Source organism: Parasteatoda tepidariorum, chromosome 1 (assembly GCF_982258835.1).
Source record: "Parasteatoda tepidariorum strain Cologne lab strain chromosome 1, Ptep-v5.0, whole genome shotgun sequence".
Classification (NCBI taxonomy): Eukaryota; Metazoa; Arthropoda; class Arachnida; order Araneae; family Theridiidae; genus Parasteatoda; species Parasteatoda tepidariorum.
In genome coordinates this window covers 131,055,616-131,079,196 of record NC_141755.1, presented here as the reverse complement: position 1 = coordinate 131,079,196, position 23,581 = coordinate 131,055,616, and the positions used below count along the sequence as shown (strand labels likewise).

The following is a 23,581-nucleotide window of genomic DNA, read 5'->3' as shown; positions in this document are numbered from 1 at the left end:
ATTTGAACCGTAAAGTATTACATTTTTAAGTATGTAATTTCTAGTGACAAAATACAAAAATTTAAACGAAATTGGTGGAATAGTTCACGAGAAATCAAGCTTATAATTTGTTAACTCGAAAACAATTCAATCGACTTCGTTCAAATTTTGCATCTGAAAATTACGTACTTTAAAATGGTGTAAAAATTTGTATACATTACAATTAAAAATTACTTCCATCATAGTCGAAAAGTATACTTTTATTAATTATTATCAATCTTTAATTATTTAATCAAAAGGTATACTTTTTGATAAAATAAATAATAATTAAATACACTTTTTAAATGAAATTATTTTTAGATTTGAATTTGCGGAAATAAGATGTTGTTAATTTACGTCGCACAATGGACTGCACAATGGACTATTGGCGACGGTCTGGGAAACAACCCGGAGTATGATCCGAAGACATGCCATCACAATTTTGATCCTCTGCGGAGGGGATGGCACCCCCGCTTCGGCAGCCCGACAACCTGCACGCGAAGTCGAACTCTTTACGGTAGCACAGTTTAACGAGGACCAATACCGCACATCCTCGGTCCCTACGCAGACTGATCCAAGTGGTCATCCACCCGCACACTGACCGTAGCCAGTCATGCTTGACTTCGGTGATCTGCTGGGAGCCGTGTCTTAACGATCAGTCCACTGCGGGATGCGGAAATAAGATATCTTTATTCAGAGAAAGTACGTTTTGTGTCTTATTTCACAATTTATTATGTCATTAAAATATCGTCTGCATTAATTAGCATATTTAGGATTTGACGTTTGAATTCATTAAGATTGTGTTCCAGTTCTACTCACTTTGATCAGACTGCGTAGGGTCCAAGGATGTGTGGTATTGATCCTCGTTAAACTGTTCTACCTTAAAGTGCTCAACTTCGCACGCAGGTCGTCGCACTGTGAAGCTCTAGTGTGACGTAAATAAACAACAGCAGCAACCTTAAAATAAAAGCAGTTTTATAGGTTTTGTAATAATTTAAAATGTATGACCAGGATGAATGAACTTAAATAAATTGTGTTCAAATTAAAGTTCGATTAAAATGTCTGTTAATTGATGAAGAAATGCTTTATCGATATTTGGACATTAGAATAGTACTCGTCCTGTCTCCAGCCGCTCGTATCAAATCAAAACTAATTTTGTTTTTTTTCTTTTGTTGTGGTATGTTTGGAAACAAATTCAATCTGGTAAGTTTCTATTTCAAGTTATCAAATTCACTCTTAAATTTATCAGTTTCCTTTCCCCCTTGTTATAAAGTGTGCGTTATTTTCTTGTATCTTGCCAAAAATATTTTTTACAGCAGTTAGATATTTAATCAATTATATATGTAATTTTTACCTTGATGATGGGGCACTGAGATGCGGGCAATGAATTTTATTGATATTATATCATGATGTCACACACGGTTATTTGGGTAATAGTTTACAAAATTTTTCCTTTTTGGCGATGTACAAATCTTTTATACATAATGTCAAAAACAGATTAGCTTCCCTCTCATCTAATCCACATAATTTTAGAAAAACATAAATTTGGCAAAATAAGTAATGAAGATACCTTTGAAGGAGAGATGAACATTTTACTTGTAAAATTCTTGTTCTGCATGCGCTTTATTCTTTTCAGGATGCGTAGCGTTTTTAAATAGTGCCTAAAGATGCTTTTTCTAGATTTACGTTTTTTAAACGACCTTAAAAGGTACTTTTTCTATTCCTGGTTTGTAAAAAGTGCTTCCTTAAAATAAAATTTTTTCTTTCCATTTGCGTCCTTAATTACAAAAAATGCAGGACTTATCACAATTTTATCTGTTAATATTTATCAGAAACTAGTTATTTTATCATGATTATGTAAAGTTAAGTTTGGGAAAATTTTGAATTTTTTTTGATTTAATGTTTAAGAACTTTAAACATTGGAAAAAAATAATTTTTATTATTGTCAGATCGTAATTATGATTTTTTTTAAAAAACTGGATTAAAAATATTTTTGAGTGCTTAAAAAGTACTTAAAAAGTGCTTATTTTTTGTTGATATTACGATTTGTTGATATTTTTGCTGTTATTGGTATTACGATCAGTTTCCGGATCAACAATATTAATAATTGGCAGATCAATGCAGAAAAACTTCATTTTTCAGATAATCATAGGATTACAGTACAGGACCCGTTATCCAGAAATCAGAAAACCGGAAAACCAAAAAACCGGAACAAAATTCGATCAATTTTCCCGCCTTTTTTAAAAAATTTTTTTCCTCATAAGATTTTAGGATTTTCCTTTCTTTTTAGAAAGATGCTTACCTTACCATCATTTTGGAAATAATCATTAGTGTATTATTTCATTGTTTTTTCTTCTTTTTAAGATTATTTCCAAAATTTTTGTTTTTAGTTGGGTTTAACAATAAAAAAAAAACGGCTTTTTGTAGTGATTCAGAAAACCGGAAAAATCAGTTATCCGGAATAGCGATGGTCCCGATCGTTTCGGATAATCGGTTCGCTACTGTACCAGCAAGCTGACATTGTTCCAGGCTATATTTTTGGGTAATAACTTCAAGCAAAGTCACTTTCAAAGAGAGTTTTTATGACTTCAAAAAAACTTTTGCCTCTAATTTTTCAGTACCACCAAACATCCATTTACTATTCACTAGTTTTTTACGATTATAGTTGCTCTTACCCAATTTACTTTCATCAATTTCCCCTACCATCCAAACATTTCACTCTTTCTTTTTTAACACATGCATCAATACACATTAACAAAATTATGTAATCATTTTTTCTTGATCTCACCTTAAGATAATTTGTCTCAGCTTCATAAATATTAAAATCACAATCTTATTTTTTTTTGAAACCATACAGTCCTTGGTCAAATTTTTAGATGCACTGTAAGATTCTATGTAAAATCCTAATTATCAGGTGATACTACAGTGTTTTCATCATAGAAAAAAAATGGGTGAGAATTTCTCACCCTTTCTCAAAAACAGGGTGAGATCTCAAAAAGTTAAGTGAGATTTCTAAAAATTAAAAAACGCTTAAACATTAACAGAATTTCTCACCCTTTCTCAAAAACAGGGTGAGATTTCAAAAAGTTAAGTGAGATTTCTAAAAATTAAAAAAAAGCAAATAGACTTGAAAAAAAAATCATTTCTTTAATTATAATAAATTTTTAAAGTCTTCTACTTTTTAAAGCATTGAATATTTTTGCTGTGTCATCAATGATATTTGCTGAATCATCATAGAAGATTTTGCCTTTACAAGGTCCATCTTACATTAGTGCATAAAAAATTTGAACGTCTTACATGAAGAAACCTTACCTATGGTAAACACGCGGTTGCAGAGAAATGTGTTTTGGAAGGGGTTCCGTGGTTCGGAGGGGTAGTGTTCTGTTGTTCGAAAAGGTTCTAAACAATACTGGTAAATAAGGAAGCTAGATAACGGGGCAGATGTTGAAAATAATGAAAGGTCCAGGAAGAAAAGCGAAACGGATTTTATTCTAAATGGCGTAATGCGAAGCTTTTTCCAAACTGCGAGAAATTTGCGAATTTTAAAATTGATTTATAGAATGCGCGAATTTATCGCCATAATAATTTTTTAATGCGAGAAAAGAAAAAAATTTGCGAGATTCTCTCGTTCTCGTGCTGTAGTGAAAACACTGTACTCTACAGCTTTATTGTTTTTACGAGACTATTGCACTTGTTTATGTTAGTCTATCAATGGGTTAAATGAGACGATATATAATATAAATTCGAGAATTGGACAAATGAGACGATATATTATATAAATCAAGAATATTTATTATATCAGGTATTATACTAATAATAAGATCAAATGATGAGACGCACTGTACTGTTTTAATAATGACATGTTTATCACACGTTTATAGGCAATACTTTTATAGTTAAACACACATGTCATGGGTTTTTATACAGTCATATAAAAACAATAAAGCAGTATAGAGTATCACCTGATAATTAAGATTTTACATAGAATCTTATAATGCTTCTAACAATTTGACCAAGTACTGTATACTGTTCATCAGAGACAGTTTATGACAATGAACATTTATTGAACTATTTATCTTTTAGTAATGGATGTATTCAACAGAATCAAGACGACTGTATCTAGCTTTAGTACTGTCTTACCAGGAAATCCAGTTACCAGAGAATATGAAATAACTGAACATATAGCCAGTGCTGGACCAGGGCTATTGTGGAAAGTCTATAGAGGAATTAAAAAGAGTACAAAAGAAGTATATTTATATATTATTAGCTCATTATTTGGTTTTGTTAATTGTTCAGATTTTGTATTCTTTTAATGAGTGATGATTTTAATTTTATAGGTGCTGAGAAATTTGTTTCAATGTCATTTATTGCACTCAAATTTTTTTTTTAATGTGCTGTCTATTTTCTTTTTCGATAATTTATTTGTAGATTGCTCCTCTTATTTTGGCAATTTTTTATAATCTAATCTAGATAGAAAGTATAAGAAAATGCAAAATTTTATGTGCAGTAAAAGCTGAATGGTACAGTGACTATTATAAGAGGCACATACACTCAAACCAATATGAAAGATAGGAATTCTCTCTTCAATTTTTTTAAATTTGAATTTATGCTAACATCAATCATTATTTATTATATAATCTTCCTATTAATCTTCAAATTTTGATACTAGTTCAGGGGTCTGTCCAGGTTAAATTGACAACAGCATTTTTAAATTTCTGGTTTCAGCTTTTTTGCTTTTTTGCCAAATTTATCTCTGTGGTATGAATCAATATAGAAATTTATAAAAATTAAATCTTTAAAAAAAAAAAAAACTAATTTTGAATTAAATTTTGCTAAAATGAGGTGGCAACAAAACGGTTAAAACTAGTTAAGAGTTAATCAATTGCTTGCAGAAAGTTTTTAAGTTTGAAATTTTGTGTTCACAGAAAGTTTTTTCTTTTGTCTAGCTAAAACTAGTGGTCAGGTTGTAAAAATTTCTCTTAGATTTTTATGATTTAGGGTAAATTGGATTTTTAATACTAAGGGTTCTCTGACAAGGGTGATCAACTTGGCAGGTTACACTTTACTACATTACTTTATTACTTATAATTACTATAATATAATAATTAATATTATTAATAATTATTTATAATTTGATGTATATTACTTATAATTTGATGTATAATTTGATGTATTTGATTTGATGTTGATGTTTGCATCAATATTCTTTTATGCTTCAAAATGAAGAATTATTTAGCTCAAAAGTTTTTTTGAAAGCTAAGTTAATATTCTACGAAGTATCCAATTATCAACAATTCTTTAGAACTGAAACACCAGAATGCAAATCATCATTATCTGAGAGTGAAAGAACAAAATATATTACATTGTAGTGTATCTACCACTACAGAAATACAATTCAAATTCCCTAGTATGTAAGACTCGTTAACTCGATTCTATGTTGAGTACCTTTTCATTGATAACAACTCTCCTCATGTTGGTGACTCAGACGTGATGGGAACACTCTTATTTTGATAGTAACGCCCACTTCAATCTGAACATGCCTACTTCAAAGGATAGTCCACATTGAAATGCTACTTGTGACTGCGACATTGTCCTCCTCACGCTGTTGTTTCTCAGTCTCGATCACACACAGCGTACGACGTGTACACTGGACTGCTAAAGGCAACACGGAAGCGATCACAAACGTGAACTTAATACAGCTCTCGCGATCAGCACTCAAAAGTACGGTGATCTTAATACAGTTTTTTCAGATTTCTCACAAAATAAACAGTAGTGAATCAACTAGAGGTATCTGTTAATCGAATTCTGTAATGGATATGATTCTGGCGGGGGAGTGCTGTAGTGTATCTACAACTACAGTACTCCCCCACCATGTTCTAAAGAGTTTATTTATTATATTTGTAAATTATATTTCAAAATCAAAAATAGGCAAAAGAACGAAAACATAATTTTTTTTTTTTAAATCATTAAAAGAAAATTTTTTTTGTTTGTCTATTTTGAGAGTTTTGTATTTGTTTAAAAAAATTTAAAAAAAAATGGGAATTCAACAATCAAGATAGACCTAATGCACCCTAAAGCCTCCATTTGGAGGGTTAAAGGGCGATCGACTTATTCACCAAAAACAACGATGCTTAATTATTGTTTTTTTTTATTCTTAACATTAGGAGGGTTCTGTATTTATTCTCGAGAAAAAGCTACTGGATAAATACTCAAGGCAAGATAAAGAACTGATTTTGGGTATTTTGAAAAAAGGCATAGCTCATTTAACTCGTTTACGCCATCCTAGTATCTTAACTGTTCAACATTCTTTAGAAGAATCAAGGTAAATTCATTTTATTAACTTGTTCCTTGCTTACATAATATTATTCATCTTAGCATGTCTATGTGATGGTGTTACATATAAATTGGTTTTTATTTTGCTAAAATAGCGATTCTGCTTGTGTGTGTCAAATATGCAAAAGAAAAATTAAAAAAAAAAAAAACATAGAGAGGGTGCGAAAAAACATTTTCCATCACTCTCCATCAAGGAGAATAAAAAGATAGTACATCGTCAGATTTCTGTAGGCAGATTAAACCCAAACTTTTTTAAAAAATAAAAAACAAATTCTGTATTTATAGCAGAAAGAGAGAATAAAAATAATTCTGAGAAATAATTCTTCAAATTTCATTGCTGCTTTGCCATGAGACATCATCATCATCAATGGCTCAAAAGCCCAGGGTGGGGCTTTGCTTTCTCAAGAAGATTTATCTAGGCTAACTTTTTCTTGCAAGTGTTTTCTAGTTTTTAAAACCAAAAGGTCTTTTTCTAGGCCATCTGTCCATCTCAAATTCAGCCTGCCTCTTTTTTGTGTGCCAACTGGTCTGGCGTTAAAACTTTTTTTGTGGTACGGTCTTCGTCCAGTCTGATATAGTGACCTGCCCATTTTATTCTTTGTCGTGCTAGATTTGATATGAGTGATAAGATTTGATTTGATATGAGTGCTAGATTTGATCTTCTAAGCCGCATACCATTTTTTTGAATTTCTCCAAAAATACTTCTCAAGACTTTTCTCTCAAAGGTACCCAACAAAGCCTCTTCCGTATAAGGTAGGGTCACAAGTATATGCTAGAATGGATCTTAAAAGAGATTTACAGAATAAAACTTTTGTTTTTCTTCGAATTACATTAGATTTTATGTATTTTTGAATTCCATTGAAACGTCTATTGTCTTTAGTAATTCTCCGTTGTGTTCCTGTTGTTGATTGCAGTACCCAAGTAACCGAAATTGTCAAAAGCCTCAAATTTATATTCTTCAATTTCTAAATGGGTTTTCCATGAGACTAATTAAAAACCTTAATTTCTAATATAATTCTTTTCACGTTTTGAAATTGTTTGTTTTTTGTCTATCAATAGATCCTTATAAACACACACATAGACTAATGTATGGAGAAATCTTCTGCTTACACATCATTTTTCAATCTTTTTTCCCCCCATCTCTTTTTTGATTTTTGAAGCATCATTGAGTGTGCAAATATATTTTATTTCAATTGAAATTAAGGAAATTTACAAAGACACTTTTGAAAATTTAGGCTGTTGAAAATGATTTATATATATATATATATATATATATATATATATATATATATATATATATATATATATATATATATATATATATATATATATTTATATATATATATATATATATATATATATTTTAAATTAGGACTTTCTCCTAGTAAAAAAAAAGAAATTGGGAATTCATATTTTCTGGGTCCTGAAGACACATAGGTTCCAAAATCTTATGGAATCACTATTTAAAACTTTTAATTAAATATATATATTTTTTAAATCATTATTTTATTTGTCACCTGTTATTTTTCTCTTTTCTAAGTATTGTTATGCTAATTTCTACCAAATTAGTCTGATAAAAACATTTGAAAATAATTCTTTTTAATTACAATATTCACCAACCTAAAAAAAAAAAAAATTCTACATGGAATTTCATCTTGATATCATAGATTTCAGATTTGCTGTACATTCATGCTGAAACCATAATATAGGAATAATGAACTTGTGACCACATAACCATAACTAGGATTTTATTTTTAAAGGCATTCAAATGAATCTGAATGCTTGCATGCCACATAGTAGTTGACGTAACCATGGTATGGTGAGTGAGGCATCTTGCTGTGGGCACATTATTTGCAAAAAGGGCGCCAAATGGACTCATTTTCCCTATTCTAATTTGGCTTGAAAGGAGAAAAAACACACAAATAGAAGGAGCCTATGGTGAGAAATCCTACAAGCTGTAATAAATAATGCAGGGATGAGATTTTTCCGTTTTTTAGCGGATTTCCGCTTTTTTCACTTTTATCTCTTAAATTTCAGCTTTTTTATCAAAAATTCAGATTTTCTAAAAATTTCATTTTTTTAAATTAGTATTCTGCTTTTTCAGAAAATTCACCGATTTTCAAAAAGGAACAGAAAATTCAAACTACATAGCTACCAATCCTTTCTCATTTTTACTTATTTTACCTATTTTCTCCCCTTTACACGCAGCAGATAAGATTTTCTGAATTTTTTACCCGCCCTCCAGATGGATCCGATTTTCGTAGTTCAAACGACGCTGCTTCTGACAAGCCTTTCAGAGGTCCCAAGCCTGGAATCTGCTAATATCTCGATTCTTATTCACACGATTTTAATATCAAGCATATCTTTTCATATTTGCGTGTTGCGATTTATTTACGAGATTTAAAAATCCGATATTGTGATTCGTATTTACGTCTTTTTAAAAACCTATGTAGCGATTCGTATTGACGCAAGTTTAAAATTCAATGTGTTGATTTGCTCATGCGGTTTATAATATCAAACATTGATTTTCGTATTTATACGTGATTTTAAAATAAGGCATTGAGATTCGCATTCACGCATTCTAAAAGCTATGCATCATAATTCTTATTTATGCAATCTAAAAATTACGCATCATGATTCGTATTTACGCAATCTAAAAATTATGAATCGTGATTTGTATTTACGCGTTTTAAAAATTCTATATCCCAGTTTGTATTTTCTCATTTTCAAAATCGTATATCTAGTTTCATATTCATGTGATTTCAAAATCCATAATTGTTATTTATATTCACGCAATTTTAAGATCAACTATCGCGATTCTCGTAAGAAGTAAATTTTTTAAAAATTAGTTACTATAAAGGTGACTGTTTTTCTAACGACGATTATTCGTATATGTAAGTGTTACAACATCAGAGAAACTGGAAGGGAATATATTCAAAACTTACATTCTGTGCTTGCAAAGAAGAAAAAAAAAGGATTTGTCACAAGATGTTTGAAGATGGACTAACGACTAAATATAACAAACATAAAAGATACAGCAAACAAAAGCAATCACTTAAAAAGGGATTTAATTAAAAAAAAATTTTGGGGGAAAAAGAGTTAATTAACTCATCATCAAAATTTTATTTAGAATTGCTGTTATTTATGCTATAAAATGCAAAATTCTTATCAAATACGAAACAATTATCTAAACAGTTGCTGATTGTCATGTAATTTTTCAAACTAAAATAGCATTTTTTGTATAGAAAGAAAGTATTGAGGAATGTTATGGAATGAATGTTAGTTTTTCAAGTAATAATTGTCTCTTATGTGAACTGAGGAAAAATATAATTTCCAGCTTTATTTTTTCAATTGGTAATTTTTTTTTCTCCACTAAATGTTAAATATCAATGTAATCGTTTTTATAATAATAGATTAGTAATAGATTATATAATAGATTAGTATAATAGATTATATTTAATTATTGTACACAATAATAATTGTAAAACAGTTATTAAGATTAGACACCTCTTTTAATAACTACTTTATCTTTTTGCTTAAATTTTACATAATAAAATTTAAAAAAACAATTCCATTAGACATTCCTGATGACAACCCAAAAATAATTTTATGCTGATGACAACCCAAACTTATTAATTTTATGCTAATGACAACCCAAACTTATTAATATTATGCTGATGACAACCCAAACTTTTAATATTATGCTGATGACAACCCAAAAAAAAATTTATGCTGATGACAACCCAGACTTATTAATTTTATGCTGATGACAACCCAAAAAAACTTTTTTATGCTGATGACAGCCCAAACTTAATTTTATGCTGATGACAACCCAAACTTTTAGTATTATGCTGATGACAACCCAAAATTAATTTTATGCTGATGACAACCCAAACTTATTAATTTTATGCTGATGACAACCCAAACTTATTAATTTTATGCTGATGACAGCCCAAACTTATTAATATTATGCTGATGACAACCCAAACTTAATTTTATGCTGATGACAACCCAAACTTATTAATTTTATGCTGATGACAACCCAAACTTATTAATATTATGCTGATGACAACCCAAAAATAATTTTTATGCTGATGACAGCCCAAACTTAATTTTATGCTGATGACAACCCAAACTTTTAGTATTATGCTGATGACAACCCAAAAATAATTTTATGCTGATGACAACCCAAACTTATTAATTTTATGCTGATGACAGCCCAAACTTATTAATATTATGCTGATGACAACCCAAACTTAATTTTATGCTGATGACAACCCAAACTTTTAGTATTATGCTGATGACAACCCGAAAATAATTTTATGCTGATGACAACCCAAACTTATTAATTTTATGCTGATGACAACCCAGACTTATTAATATTATGCTGATGACAACCCAAACTTATTAATATTATGCTGACGACAACCCAAACTTTTATCATTATGCTGATGACTATTTTTTTGTTCATATACAGCTATAAGTTAGAAATTATCACTGATGTTATCTTTAAAATATGTTATTTTTGATTAAATAATTACAATTTACAATCATATAAAACTAAAATTATGAAATTTATTTAATGAATTAATATTTGAAAATTGAATTAATATTTGAATACGATATTGTGATTCGTATTTACACCTTTTTAAAAACCTATGTAGCGATTCTCGCAAGTTTAAAATTCAATGTCTTGATTTGCTCATGCGGTTTATAATATCAAACATTGATTTTCGTATTTATGATTTTAAAATAAGGCATTGGGATTCTCATTCACGCATTCTAAAAATTATGCATCATAATTCTTATTTATGCAATCTAAAAATTACGCATCATGATTCGTATTTACGCGATCTAAAAATTATGAATTGTGATTTGTATTTACACGTTTTAAAAATTCTATATCCCTGTATGTATTTTCTCATTTTCAAAATCATATATCTAGTTTCATATTTATGTGATTTCAAAACCCATATAATTGTTATTCATATTCACGCAATTTTAAGATCAACTATCACGATTCTTGTAAGAAGTACATTTTTTTAAAATTAGTTACTATAAAGGTGACTGTTTTTCTAAGGACGATTATTAGTATATGTAAGTGTTACAACATCAGAGAAACTGGAAGGGCGCCACGATTGTACGGAGTTGCAGATTCAAAATACTTTATGTACTTTTATCTGTGAGAAACAAATATTTGAAAATATTGTTTACAAAATAATTTTTATATCCATCACTTTCATGCGTAGTTAATTTACATATATTAAAGGTTGAAAGCAGGCACCGGAGAGATTCAAACTCTCGATCTCCTGTTTACTAGACAGGCGCTTTAACCAACTAAGCCACGGCGCCACGATTGTATGGAATTGCAAATGCAAAATACTTTACGTCCTTTTATCTGTGAGAAACAAATATTTGAAAATATTGTTTACGAAATAATGTTTATACCCATCACTTTCATGCATAGTTAATTTACATATATTAAAAGTTGAAAGCAGGCACCGGAGAGATTCGAACTCTCCATGTCCTGTTTACTAGACAGGCGCATTAACCAACTAAGCCACGGTTGCACGGAATTTCTAATTCAAAATACTTTATGTCCTTTTATCTGTGAGAAACAAATTTTTGAAAATATTGTTTACGAAATAATTTTTATATCCATCACTTTCATGCATAGTTAATTTACATTCATAGTTAATACAATAGCTATGTATTCAAAACTTACATTCTGTGCTTGCAAAGAAGAAAAAATAGGATTTGTCACAAGATGTTTGAAGATGGACTAACGACTAAATGTAGAAAACATAAAAGATATAGCGAACAAAAGCAATAACTTAAAAAGAGATTTAATTTAATTTGTTTTTGGGGAAAAAGATTACTGATTATTACTGATATATTTGCTATAAATCACATTACAGTATTTATTAAAAGAAATGAAATATTAATGTATATTCTCAGTAGTTTTAATTTGCTAAACCAGGTAGTTTTTCAAGTAATAATTGTCTCTTATGTGAACTGGGGAAAAATATAATTTCCAGATTTATTTTTTCAGGTGGTAATTTTTATTTTTACTAAAAAATGTTAAGTATCAATGTAATCATTTATATAATGATAGATTAGTACACAATTGTATGTCAACACATTATTTATTACCTTAAACTGTTATTATTAAAGGGTTGCGCTTGCGTAAAATTTACTATCGTGGAAATTCAGCGTTTTTGCTTTTTGGCTAATCTCATCCCTGATAATGAAAGAAGGAGACTCCTTTACCTTGCTTGACTACTAATTTAAACCAATTAAATGATTTAAGATTGAATACACTCTGAAAAATAAAAATAGATGAAAGTTCCTGTTGTGAAAATAAAAGTATTGGATTTTTATTTTCTATTTGATCATGAAAGGCGACAATGACTGTATGTAATTAATTTCTAAATATTTAAATAAATGCATTGAGTCATATTCACAATTTGATAACATCCGTCAGATAAGTTTAAATTTTTTACTACTAACTATGGTATGAAACAACCCGATATTATTAAATACGTAAAAATAGAATGAATTGGAAGGCCCATGTGATTCGTATGAGTGGTGACAATACAATGAAAAAGATGCTGCTTTTTAAACCTACTGGAAGAAGAAAGCGGGGAAGGCTGCAGTTGAGATGCAATTAAAGAAAAGAATTGGAGATCAAATATAAATCGGAAGTCATTATGTAAACATCTTCAGAGGAAGGCATTGGCCCACATTGGGCTGTCTGGCCAACTATTATGATGATGAGCTATGGTATGACACCTACAGTGAGATCAAATAGAAGTCCTTCCTTTCTTAAAATCTAATAAGTTAATTATTTTTTGTATTTTTTTAAATTGATACTTTTTTATAAATTTAAATAAGTAAGTTTTTTGTTTTTGTGCTAATGATTTTTAAGATTTATTTTATGACAACAAAAAGTTAATGCTATAAGCAATTTACATGTATTAATACAACAGTAGAACTATTTTTTTTCTTTTGTTTATATTATATGAAAAAACTATTATGATTTTTAATTTTTTTGCCATTTAATTGAAATATCATCAAAAAACTGAGCTTCTCACTAAAAACCTTTGTTTTAGTAGTATTAAATAAATTATTTAAATTGAATTTGAAAATTTCTGACAACACTAATAAAAGCATATTTCAAAATGAAAAAATGTTTACATGATTTTTGAAATATTTTGTTGAACTTTTTTCTATTTGCAATCTCTCCCTGAAGAAATTTCTGCTGGTATCATTGGTTACTTGTACATCATGAATGTACATCATTTCAATTCACATTGTATTGTTATTAAAATTGCGTAGCTTAATTAAAGCAACTGCTTATGTTAAAATTTCAAATGTTTCAATCTAAGTATTAAAATTTCTTTAAAAACTATAATAATAAGTAGTTTAGTGTTTATTACGTGGCAGTGTGGTCCGGTTAATAGTGCTAAGAAGAATTTATTTTCGTTCCATTCTCATAAAAAATAAGGGTTTTAAGCTCTTTCAATAATACGTGTGTAGCATCTTTAAAAAGTGCTTAAAGGTGCTTATTTTTGATTTACAATTTTTAAAAAGCCCTTAAAGATGCCTTTTTTTATTCGGGGTTTGTAAAAAGTGCTTCATTTTTTATCTTTTAAAAAGAGATTTTTTTTCTTTGCCGTGTAAATTGCCGTTCCGAATTACCAAAATGTATGATTTTCACAATTTTCTCTGCAATATTTATCAGAAACTAGTTATTTTTTCATGATTATGTAAAGTTTTTGAAAATTCTTTTGAATTTTATTGATTTAATGTTTATAAATTAAGAACTTTAAACAATAGAAAAAAAAATTTTTATTACTGCGCAGATCCTAACTGGGATTTTTTTTTGGAAAGTGATTACAAGTATTCATTGAGTGCTTTAAAAGTACTTAAAAGGTGCTCATTTTTTGTTGAAAAATCTGGCTACACACCCTGATAATAGTTTTTCGTTTTCTTAAGGAAACACATCACCAAGCTTTAATATTGGTTACCCTTCTATTAAATGACATATCTTATATTATAATAGTATCTAGAAATAATATCTTATAATAATAATTTAAGATTGTATATTCAAAATTTGATTTCTCAACAACTATTTGACTTTTGAATTTTGTATCTTGTCACTTAAAATTGGATACCTTAAAATGAAATAAGAATTTTTCATATCTCATAAAATGAAATTTTTTCACCTCTTACTTAATAAAATAATAAATAATTTTATTAATTTATGTTTTATTAAATATTTATTATAAAATAATAAATATTTTTATTAATTTGTATTTTATTACGATTAACATTTGTTTTTCCATAGAATTTTCTTCAGATAATTGAATTTTATAGCAGTGAGCAAAACTTTGTCTTACCTAGTTCTCAAAATATGTGGAAATAAGCAGAAATTTAAATTCATAATAAGAGGTTCAAACTTTCGATAGCTCTTGAAACTATTGGGATCATATTTGTCAGATAACTTCTATATTTCGAGTTTCAGAAATCCAAATCCGCAAAAAAAGAAATAAAAAGATGCATATTTTTAATAATGATTATGATGGATGCATTAAAGATTATGAATTTCTTTTCAAATGCTTGGTTAACATAGTTTTTAATGACCAAATTCTTACATCCTATTCCCTTCGTTATTAATCGTTTCTAGAAATCAATGATTTTTTTTGATGCAAAGAGTACTGAAAAAAAAATTATAATTGCTTTGCATCGATAAAATAAATTTAGTTTTGTTGTTTGCGATTTGAAATTAAAAACTGCTTTCCATAAAATATCTTATCCTTTTTGATTAAAGAAAATATATACATATGTATTAATAATTATTTTTTTATAATTAGGTTTAAAAATGAAATGCAATTTTTTTTTTCGATGCAGAAGCTAAATAAATAGACATATTTAGAATATTTTTATTCTTAAAAATTATTATTTTTAATTACAGAATTGTATTATTCCCGAGTGAAAAATATTTTTTTTATTGTTATTTATCAAGATTAAATGGCTCTTGTGTAATATATACATTATATAAAAGGGCTTTGAGCCGCAATGGCTCAGCGGTTAAAGCATCATACTAAGCTGTCATTGCGAAGAACTGCGGTTTAATTCCCCATGGCTAGCTTCAAATGGCATTTTTAAGCCCACCTAGCTTTGAATAAAATGGTACTGGCTTGTCTGGAAAGTAAAGCAACATGTGAGCAATACTGAACACATTGTTTGTTGGTCATGAAATTGTATAGCCTCCCGAAACCTGGCCCATAATAGGCTGTTGTACGAATCCATTACTTTTATGAGAGGATTGTGTCGGCTTGGGATGGAACCTTTAAAGCATATAACTCAAGTCTCACATAGTCAATTTATATATTACTTCTAAAGAATTAAAATTCATAAAAAATGATTAAAATTCATTGGTCAAAAAAAATTTTTTTTGTGGAGGATAATCAATTCATTTGGGGTTCATTATTTGCTAAATATTGGTTTTTGCTTACATTTGTTTGCAGAGGGGAAGAAAAATTTATTAAATCTAAAAATTCAACAAAAGCATGTTTGATGGGTGTCCAACTATTCAGGTTTTTTATATTTTTTTATATTTTTTTTTTACTCAAGAGACAAGGAGACGACAATTATTTTCCTACATCTGCTTCTGTTGTTCATTACTTTTATTTGTTTAGACAATTTTGGCATTTTACAAGTGTAATGTATATTTATAAACTTTTTATGGTGTAATAGATGTTTTTTTTTGTTTTTAGGGAGAGTTTAGCATTTGCTACTGAGGCAGTGTTTGCAAGTTTGGCAAATATACTTGGTTATCAAGAAAATATGCCTGTTCCTCCTCCAAAGGCTCTCAAAGATTTTGAGCTCTTTGACTTAGAAATAAAATATGGAATTCTACAGGTATTTTTTAAATGCATATTAACTTTGAGTTAAGACAGACCACTTACATGTATCTAATATGCCAAAAGTTGTTGAGGTTAGCGAATGGTGGTGCATCCCCTGGAGTTCAAGGGCAGAGGAGAAAAAACCCTCAGGTTTATTTGGGCAAAACTAAAACAAAACTTTAACATCTTTCTTTTGTTATTAATAGCTGAAGGGGAAAATTAGAATAATTCTGAGTATTAAATCACATCATTGCTTTTCGTTGCAGATGCTTGATGAATTCTAATTGAAACAGGGTGTGTAGCATTTTTAAAAAGTGCTTAAAGGTGCTAATTTTTGATTTTTGTTTTTTGAAAGCCCTTAAAGGTGCTTTTTTCATTGGGTGTATTTTAAAAGTGATTCATTTTCCCTTATCGAAAGAGAGAATTTTTTTTTTAGCCGTGTCGATTTTTGCCACATATTATAGAAAAGCGTGCTTTTCACATTGTTCTTTTCAACATTAACACAATTCATTCCACCGCAATCCATTGCAACTGTCGGTCCGTAGTTTACGAGAGCACCAATCGTTTTACATGTTTGATGAAATACTTGCGAGTTCGCATGTGCGTTTACTGAGCTGGGTTTGGTGGGATTATTGCACTCTCGTGTGCACTTCTGCTGCATTTTGCAAGATATATACTCCATTTCAGGCTTCATTGTCCACCCTCTGCTATTGAACCGAGAAATATCTTAATCTTTTTATAGTGGATAATATAATCAAGAAAAAGAGTTCTTTGTTAGAAACTAATTATTTTATCATGATCAAAAAAAGTCTTAAAAAAATTATTTTGCATTTTGTTAATGTATATGGCGCTTGAACATATTTTTTGAGTGCTTAAAAAGTACTTAAAAGGTGCTTACTTTTTGTTGAAAGATTTGGGTAAGCACCATGTAAAAGCTTTGATTGTTTAAAAATTACTCTTCTTGATGTGAAATTTTGTTTTGTATATCAATATTATGAATAAACTAAAAATAATGTGAATATTAATAAAGTGGAGAACCAATTAACCGGGACCATCGCTATCCCGAATGTCTGAATTTCACGGTTTTCTGGATCGGCCAAAAGTGCCATTAATCGATGTTTTATCAAACCCAAATTACAAGAAAAAAATAAAACACATTTTAAAATAAGAAAAAAACGAAACGATCTAAATTAAAAAAAATAATTGGTAGAAAAATAACATTTAAAAGGATAAAAACATTTGTAAGTCTAGACAAGAAAAACAAGTTCAAAAGATACAAAATTCGCACATTTATTTTTTGATGATAATTAAAATCCCCAAATTAACTATTATAAAACAAAACCAATAGTTAAAAAACGCAATATATTTCGTACCTAATTAATTATATGGGCAGGATCTGTGAAAGGAAGACTTATTAATCTAAATAAAAACAACACTTGAAAATTATCGCACGGAAACGATATTTAAAAAAGGCACTAACATAAATATTAAAGCCTGAAACAAGGTAGGATATTATAAGATCAACAGAATTAAAAAAAAACAACTTAATGATAAAATTTATTAATAAAAAGAATTTATTGAGTACGAAATTTATCTTTAAAAAAAAAAAAACTCAAACGTAGTGGAACAGAATCAAAATTGAAAAAGAATTGAAAAAGAATTGAATTGCTGTCTGCTTCATAAAATAATCGTCTGTTTTTATTAATAAATAATTATATGCTTAAATTAATAAAAAATCTTCTCCTTTTATTTTTTATAAAAATACTATTTTTAACAAAAGCAAATGTGATTCCACATCAAGAAAAACTTGCTAATGATATTGCATTTCTAAAAAATCTAAATTTATTCAACAAAAAAAAAATACTGTTTTGTTAATCAATGTCAAATAGATGAATATAACTGATGATTAAAAAATGTTTTGTTCGTAATAAATAATGCATTATCCGAAATAATAAAACAATTCATCATAATAAATCAAGGATAGCAAAAACTGAGTAACTAAAGTGAATTTAAAATAAATCTCACAAGTCAATACTCTTAGCCAGAAGTTCCTTAACTTGGATATTCATTGATATGCATATGTAATGCATTTTCCCCTCGGGAATCAAAGAGGAAACGAAATCAGCATGCCACTCCTTTAAGTTTGATTGACGGCAGCTTATCAGAAAAACAACACACACACAGGAGAAAATGAAACATTTGTCCCTTCCCTGCCCCCTCTGGATCTTCAAGGTCAGGGGAGGAATTAAAGTTTCTCTGTGCAAAGGAGGAGAAGAATTCCCCCCCCCTTTCCCTCTACTCAACTTCAAGGATAAGTCATAAAAAAAAATAATGTAATGTTGATAGATGATTAAAGATTTTGGGAATTAATATTTTAAATAAAGACTAGGGACCTAGAACTGCAATTTCAAAAGTCTAAGGAATCACTGCTTTAGTTTACAAAAATCAATTGAAATTTATAAATTTTGTTGAAAATCAAAATTTCTACTTGAAACAAATTAATATATGTTTCATTTATAGTGTTTTTATTTATTAAAATTGTGTTTCAATTTTTTTTTTTAAATATGCTTGTAAAGATGTCAACTACAGATTTTTTTTAGTGTATTTGTGTGCTCTGTTTCTTTAAAAAAGAAAGATCTAGTCAGTTTATGATCAGTTTTCTTATTTTAATGCAGATAACTGAAGGGTTAGCTTTCTTGCACAATGATGTGAAAATGATGCATGGCAATATAAATCCTGAGTCTGTCTTGATTAATCTTAATGGAGCTTGGAAAATTGCTGGATTTGATTTTTGTATGCAGTTTGCTAATTCTTCTGAATTTCGGGTGTGTGTTACACTTTTTAATGATTAGATGTTTTTCAACCTTTGGTGCAAAGTTGTATAAATGTGCTGTAAAAACTATTCAAAATGTCATTTCCAATGATAATTTATTTTGTAAAATAACTATCTTTTTATAATATTTTAAGTTCTCTGAATGCTTTTTTTTGAAGACCTCCCAAATTAATACCAATAATTCAGAATGAAATTGAATGTTATGAGATTATTAAAAACGTTTATTTCAGAAAACAAATATATTTAGATATTTCCTTCCTTTTACATTTATTTTTATTTAGATGTTTCCTTCCTTCTAATTTTATTTATATTTTTTTATCCCAGCACAAATTTTAAAAAAAAATTAGCTTTTACTCAGTACAAGTATAAAATTTTATGCAATCAAGAAAAATCTAATATTACCATTGCTTAATGAGATGAAACTGAGTTTAAAAAATGATTAAAGCTTTATTTACAAAAAAAAAAGTCAGCACCAGCTGATATTTTATTGACATTTAATGCTCCATTTTGGCCTATAATTGCAGCCCTTTCTTTAAAATAATATTCCTACTTTTGTTGTTTTCTATTTTTACCAACATTTTGCATATTTTAAAGAAAAATTTAAATTTTTAAAAGGTGATATTTATATCAGAGTTACCAGTTATTTACATTATACACTCTCTATGATATATATATTTTTTATTATAAACTTATTATTACCCGTATAGAAATTTTTCAATATTTATATGTTTATAAAAATGTCTTATGTGAATTAATGTTGAAGAAAACTCTTGTTTGCATTAAAGTTTTCTGTCCTTTTTATTTTCTTATTCTGTAAGACTATTATTACGGGTCATTCTCACAGATAGGGGTGGAATTTCTAATAAATAAAACTTATTTTCAAATATATTAAGTCAGAAATTAAGGGGAAAAAAAAAACGTAAATTAGCTTGATAACATTGAATTGATATGTAATGAAAACTTCATTAGTCAATAAAAGGAGGAGGGGACATTTAACTAATATTCATAACAAAAAGTTGGATAAATAATAATTTTTTTTCCAAATGTAAGTATAAAAATATATTGAAAAGTTTTTTCAATGAATAAAATAAATATTTCAGAATATCTACAGCACTTTTCAATGTTTAATTGCTAAAATAAGATTTTTGTGGTACCAGCTTTTATTAATTTGGCAGCTTCTGAGTTATGAATATCTATACTTGCTGTAAACAATGAAATAGTAATGAATCTTTAAATACATTTTTTGTCATTGCTATTGTAAATGTGGGTGCACTCTAATAAGGGACTTTTGATTATTTGTTATTCTCATTTATTCTACATGTAATTTTTTAATAATTTGAACTTTAAAATGGTATTTTAAATGTGTTCAATGGAATGAAATATGAACAAAATGAAGATAAAACAAAGGAAAATTATAGACATATTAAAAAGAGGAGGGGAAATAATAATGAAAAAAAAAAACAACTGGAAAAAAAAAAGAGGATGAAATTTTTTTAAAAAATATGGAAAATAAAAGATATAATCATTTCATCAGCCCACACGATTATATCTGCAAAAAAGAGTGCTTTCTGATATTGTATCAATATAGCCAAAGCAAAATATATTAATACAATAGTGTGAGAAGCACTAAAAAAAATTTTTTTTTTTTACAAAAATTATAACAAATAAAAAAAACACAATAAGTAAAAATAACACGTAAAAACAGAAAATAAAATAAAAATAAAAAACAGTATAAAACAATATCTATAAAGCGAGTAGCGAAATCAGATGTACTTCCATGAACGTTAAATTTTTAAAGAATGATATAAAAATGTTTTCGCAACAAGATTGCCTGATTACAAAATATGAAAACAAAAGCGCAAATTGAGTGTGACTAGAGGAGTTTAGTTATAGAGTGCCGTTCTTACTGCATTGCTGAAGTGATTTGTTATGCTTTCTTATGCTCGTCATGTTTTCTTGTTTAGTTTTTTTATTTAGTTTGTTGTATATCTATCTATCTATATATATATATATATATAATATATATATGTTAAAAATATAGGGAAACAAGGAAAATATTAAAGATTAATGAAAAGTGAAGAAGAAAAATTAATTAAAATAAAATATATTAAAAGCCCGGAAAACAAAAAAATGAAGAATCTCTTCATCAGCTCACATGATGCAAAAAAGAGTACTTTCTAATAATCCTTTCATTTTTTGTTTTCTGACTTTTTACTTTATATTTTCAATTTTTTTTATAAAAATATTTTATTTTAATAATTTTTCTTCTACTCATTTCATTAATCTTTAACATTTTCCATGTTTTCTCTACATTTTTAACTTATTTTATGAGTTCTATTTACTTGCAGCTTATGCGCAATGAATAAAACTCATTAATTCTCTTTGTTTTTCTAATTTTACTTTCAATCTTTATTGTGCTATATGTATGTAACATGATATTAGGCCATTGTGATATAAAATGTGTATTCAACAGAGTGATGGTGACATTAACATTGACCTTCCTCCTCCGTGTCATCCTCACCTTGATTATGTTGCTCCTGAACGTATATTGGGAAGCTCTCACAGTTTTGCAGGTGACATGTTTTCTTTGGGAGTCTTATTTTATGCTGTTCACAATAACGGAAAGTCTCTGATGATGAATTCAGGGAGCAGCATGAGCACTATGAAACACAATTTTAATCAAGTAAGTCCTCATAAATTATTTATTTTGCAGATTATCATAATAAAACTTATGTTTTGTAATTACAGTCAAACCCCACTATAGTGAACCTTCAAGGGGCGGTTCACTCTAACCGTTCCTCAGACTAACGGTTTCCTCCTTTTATGACACATTATTTAAATAAATGACTGAAAAATAATGTGTAGTAATAAGAAATGCGTTAACTTTTATTTTTATTGCAAATATCGACTTGATGGCATCCATTTTCAATTTTTCTGTCTATGACCATTTTATCTTCAATGAAGAACGTTTTACGTTTACTGCTCGCCATAGTTTAATTTGGGAAACTTAATTACAGGATTCTTTAATTGAACTGAGTGTAAAAACGAATTGAAATGAGGGCCTAATCATCACAGATTAATCTCCAACCCTTTGACCATTCATGAGTAACTACGCGCTCTCGCTGATAGGAAATAAATATTGACCCCACTGGCCCCTTTCTGGTGCAACATATGCTGGTGTTGGCTTTTGCTTAGGGATGGGAAAGTGAGATAAAATAAGCAAACAAGAAGAAATGCTTATTGCCATATTCCATGCTATATATGGTTTTAAAAATCGGTATATGTATTTGTTTTGAAGTAGACATTTCAAAATTATATAAAAAAATGAAATGAAAAAATTAGTCGAAGACAGAAAAAAGTTCTTACTAACCAACTTCCTCTCTTCTTTTTTTGGTTCACTCTATTCACACAAAAAATAATATTATACGTGTGTAGCAAGGCACGGGACCGAACTTTTCGTTCACTATATCCGGGAGTTCATTATAAACAGTGTTCAATATAGCGGGGTTTGACTGTATAAATGAAAATATCTCTGATGTGAAATATTAAAGCTTGGAATTTGTGTTGAATTAAAATATCCTCCATGCAATTTCCATAGTTTTTTTAAAACAAAAAATATTTTTCCTAGTGATAGCGAAAGAAATGTATTAATATTTTAATTAGTATTGTAGGAATTTTGCTCATCATTTATAAACGATTTTCGTCAGATGTATCAAAGTTCTGAAAAATTCTGTTTGCTCTAAAATGTTCTGCTTCTATTTAATAATACTTGGAAAAAAATATTTTGTACAGATTTCGAAAGTTGAAGGATATGCACATGGTTTTTAAAAAGTTCTTAAAGCTGCTTATTTTTGATTTTCGTTTTTTAAAAGTCCTTAAAGGTGCTTTTTCTCATTGGGTGTTTTTAAAAAGTGCTTAATTTTCCATTTTCGAAAATGAGATTTTTTTCTCTTTACCATGTAGATTTTCGCCACATATTATGCAAAAGCGTGCTTTTCACGTTGTTCTATTCAATGTTTTCACAATTTATTCAAACACAATTCATTTCATCATACCTTTGGTTCACAGCGTATGAAAACGCCAATCATTTTACGTGTTTGATGAAATACTGGCGAGTCTGCATGTGTGTCTACTGAGCAGTGAGATTCTTGCACTCTCGTTTACAACTTTGCTGCAAGATATATACCCCATTTCGGACTTCAGTACTTCAAGTGTTGGAAGGATATGCAGTTAATAAAAAAGATGTCCATCAGGAGTTTGTTTTTGTATTTAAAAAAACTGGATGATTACATTTCAAAATATTTATTTTTTACTTTATTTAAAGATAAATATATTTTTATTTATAAGGTTAAAAAAAATCCTCGATTTCAATTAATAATATTTCTAGTGTATTTAATAATTTTTAATTATTGTTATTTAATTAATATAAATATATTAATAAATTTTGCAATTTTATATTAATTAAAAAAGAATGGTTAACTACTTA

At 28.4% G+C, this 23,581-nt stretch overlaps 1 protein-coding gene and 1 non-coding gene across 4 annotated transcripts in view; one reads left to right on the top strand and one right to left on the bottom strand.

Annotated features, from left to right (window-relative positions):
* Positions 1-854: 854 nt before the first annotated feature.
* The window catches only part of LOC107452852 (SCY1-like protein 2), a 55,526-nt gene continuing 32,799 nt past the window's right edge, over positions 855-23,581 (top strand). Inside the window, exons 1-6 of one of the 3 annotated variants that reach the window (XM_043053296.3) lie at positions 855-1,221; positions 4,102-4,265; positions 6,183-6,340; positions 16,134-16,278; positions 18,938-19,087; positions 21,569-21,778. In XM_043053296.3, coding sequence (XP_042909230.1) covers positions 4,104-4,265; positions 6,183-6,340; positions 16,134-16,278; positions 18,938-19,087; positions 21,569-21,778 — 825 coding nt within the window. In that variant the 5' untranslated portion in view covers positions 855-1,221; positions 4,102-4,103. Of the gene's footprint in view, positions 1,222-1,340; positions 1,449-4,101; positions 4,266-6,182; positions 6,341-16,133; positions 16,279-18,937; positions 19,088-21,568; positions 21,779-23,581 lie in introns of those variants that run through there. The other 2 variants (XM_043053299.3, XM_043053297.3) reach the window with 2 other exon arrangements.
* Positions 11,630-11,703, bottom strand: TRNAT-AGU (transfer RNA threonine (anticodon AGU)). Its single transcript has one exon. It is a non-coding gene; the product is annotated as a tRNA-Thr (tRNA).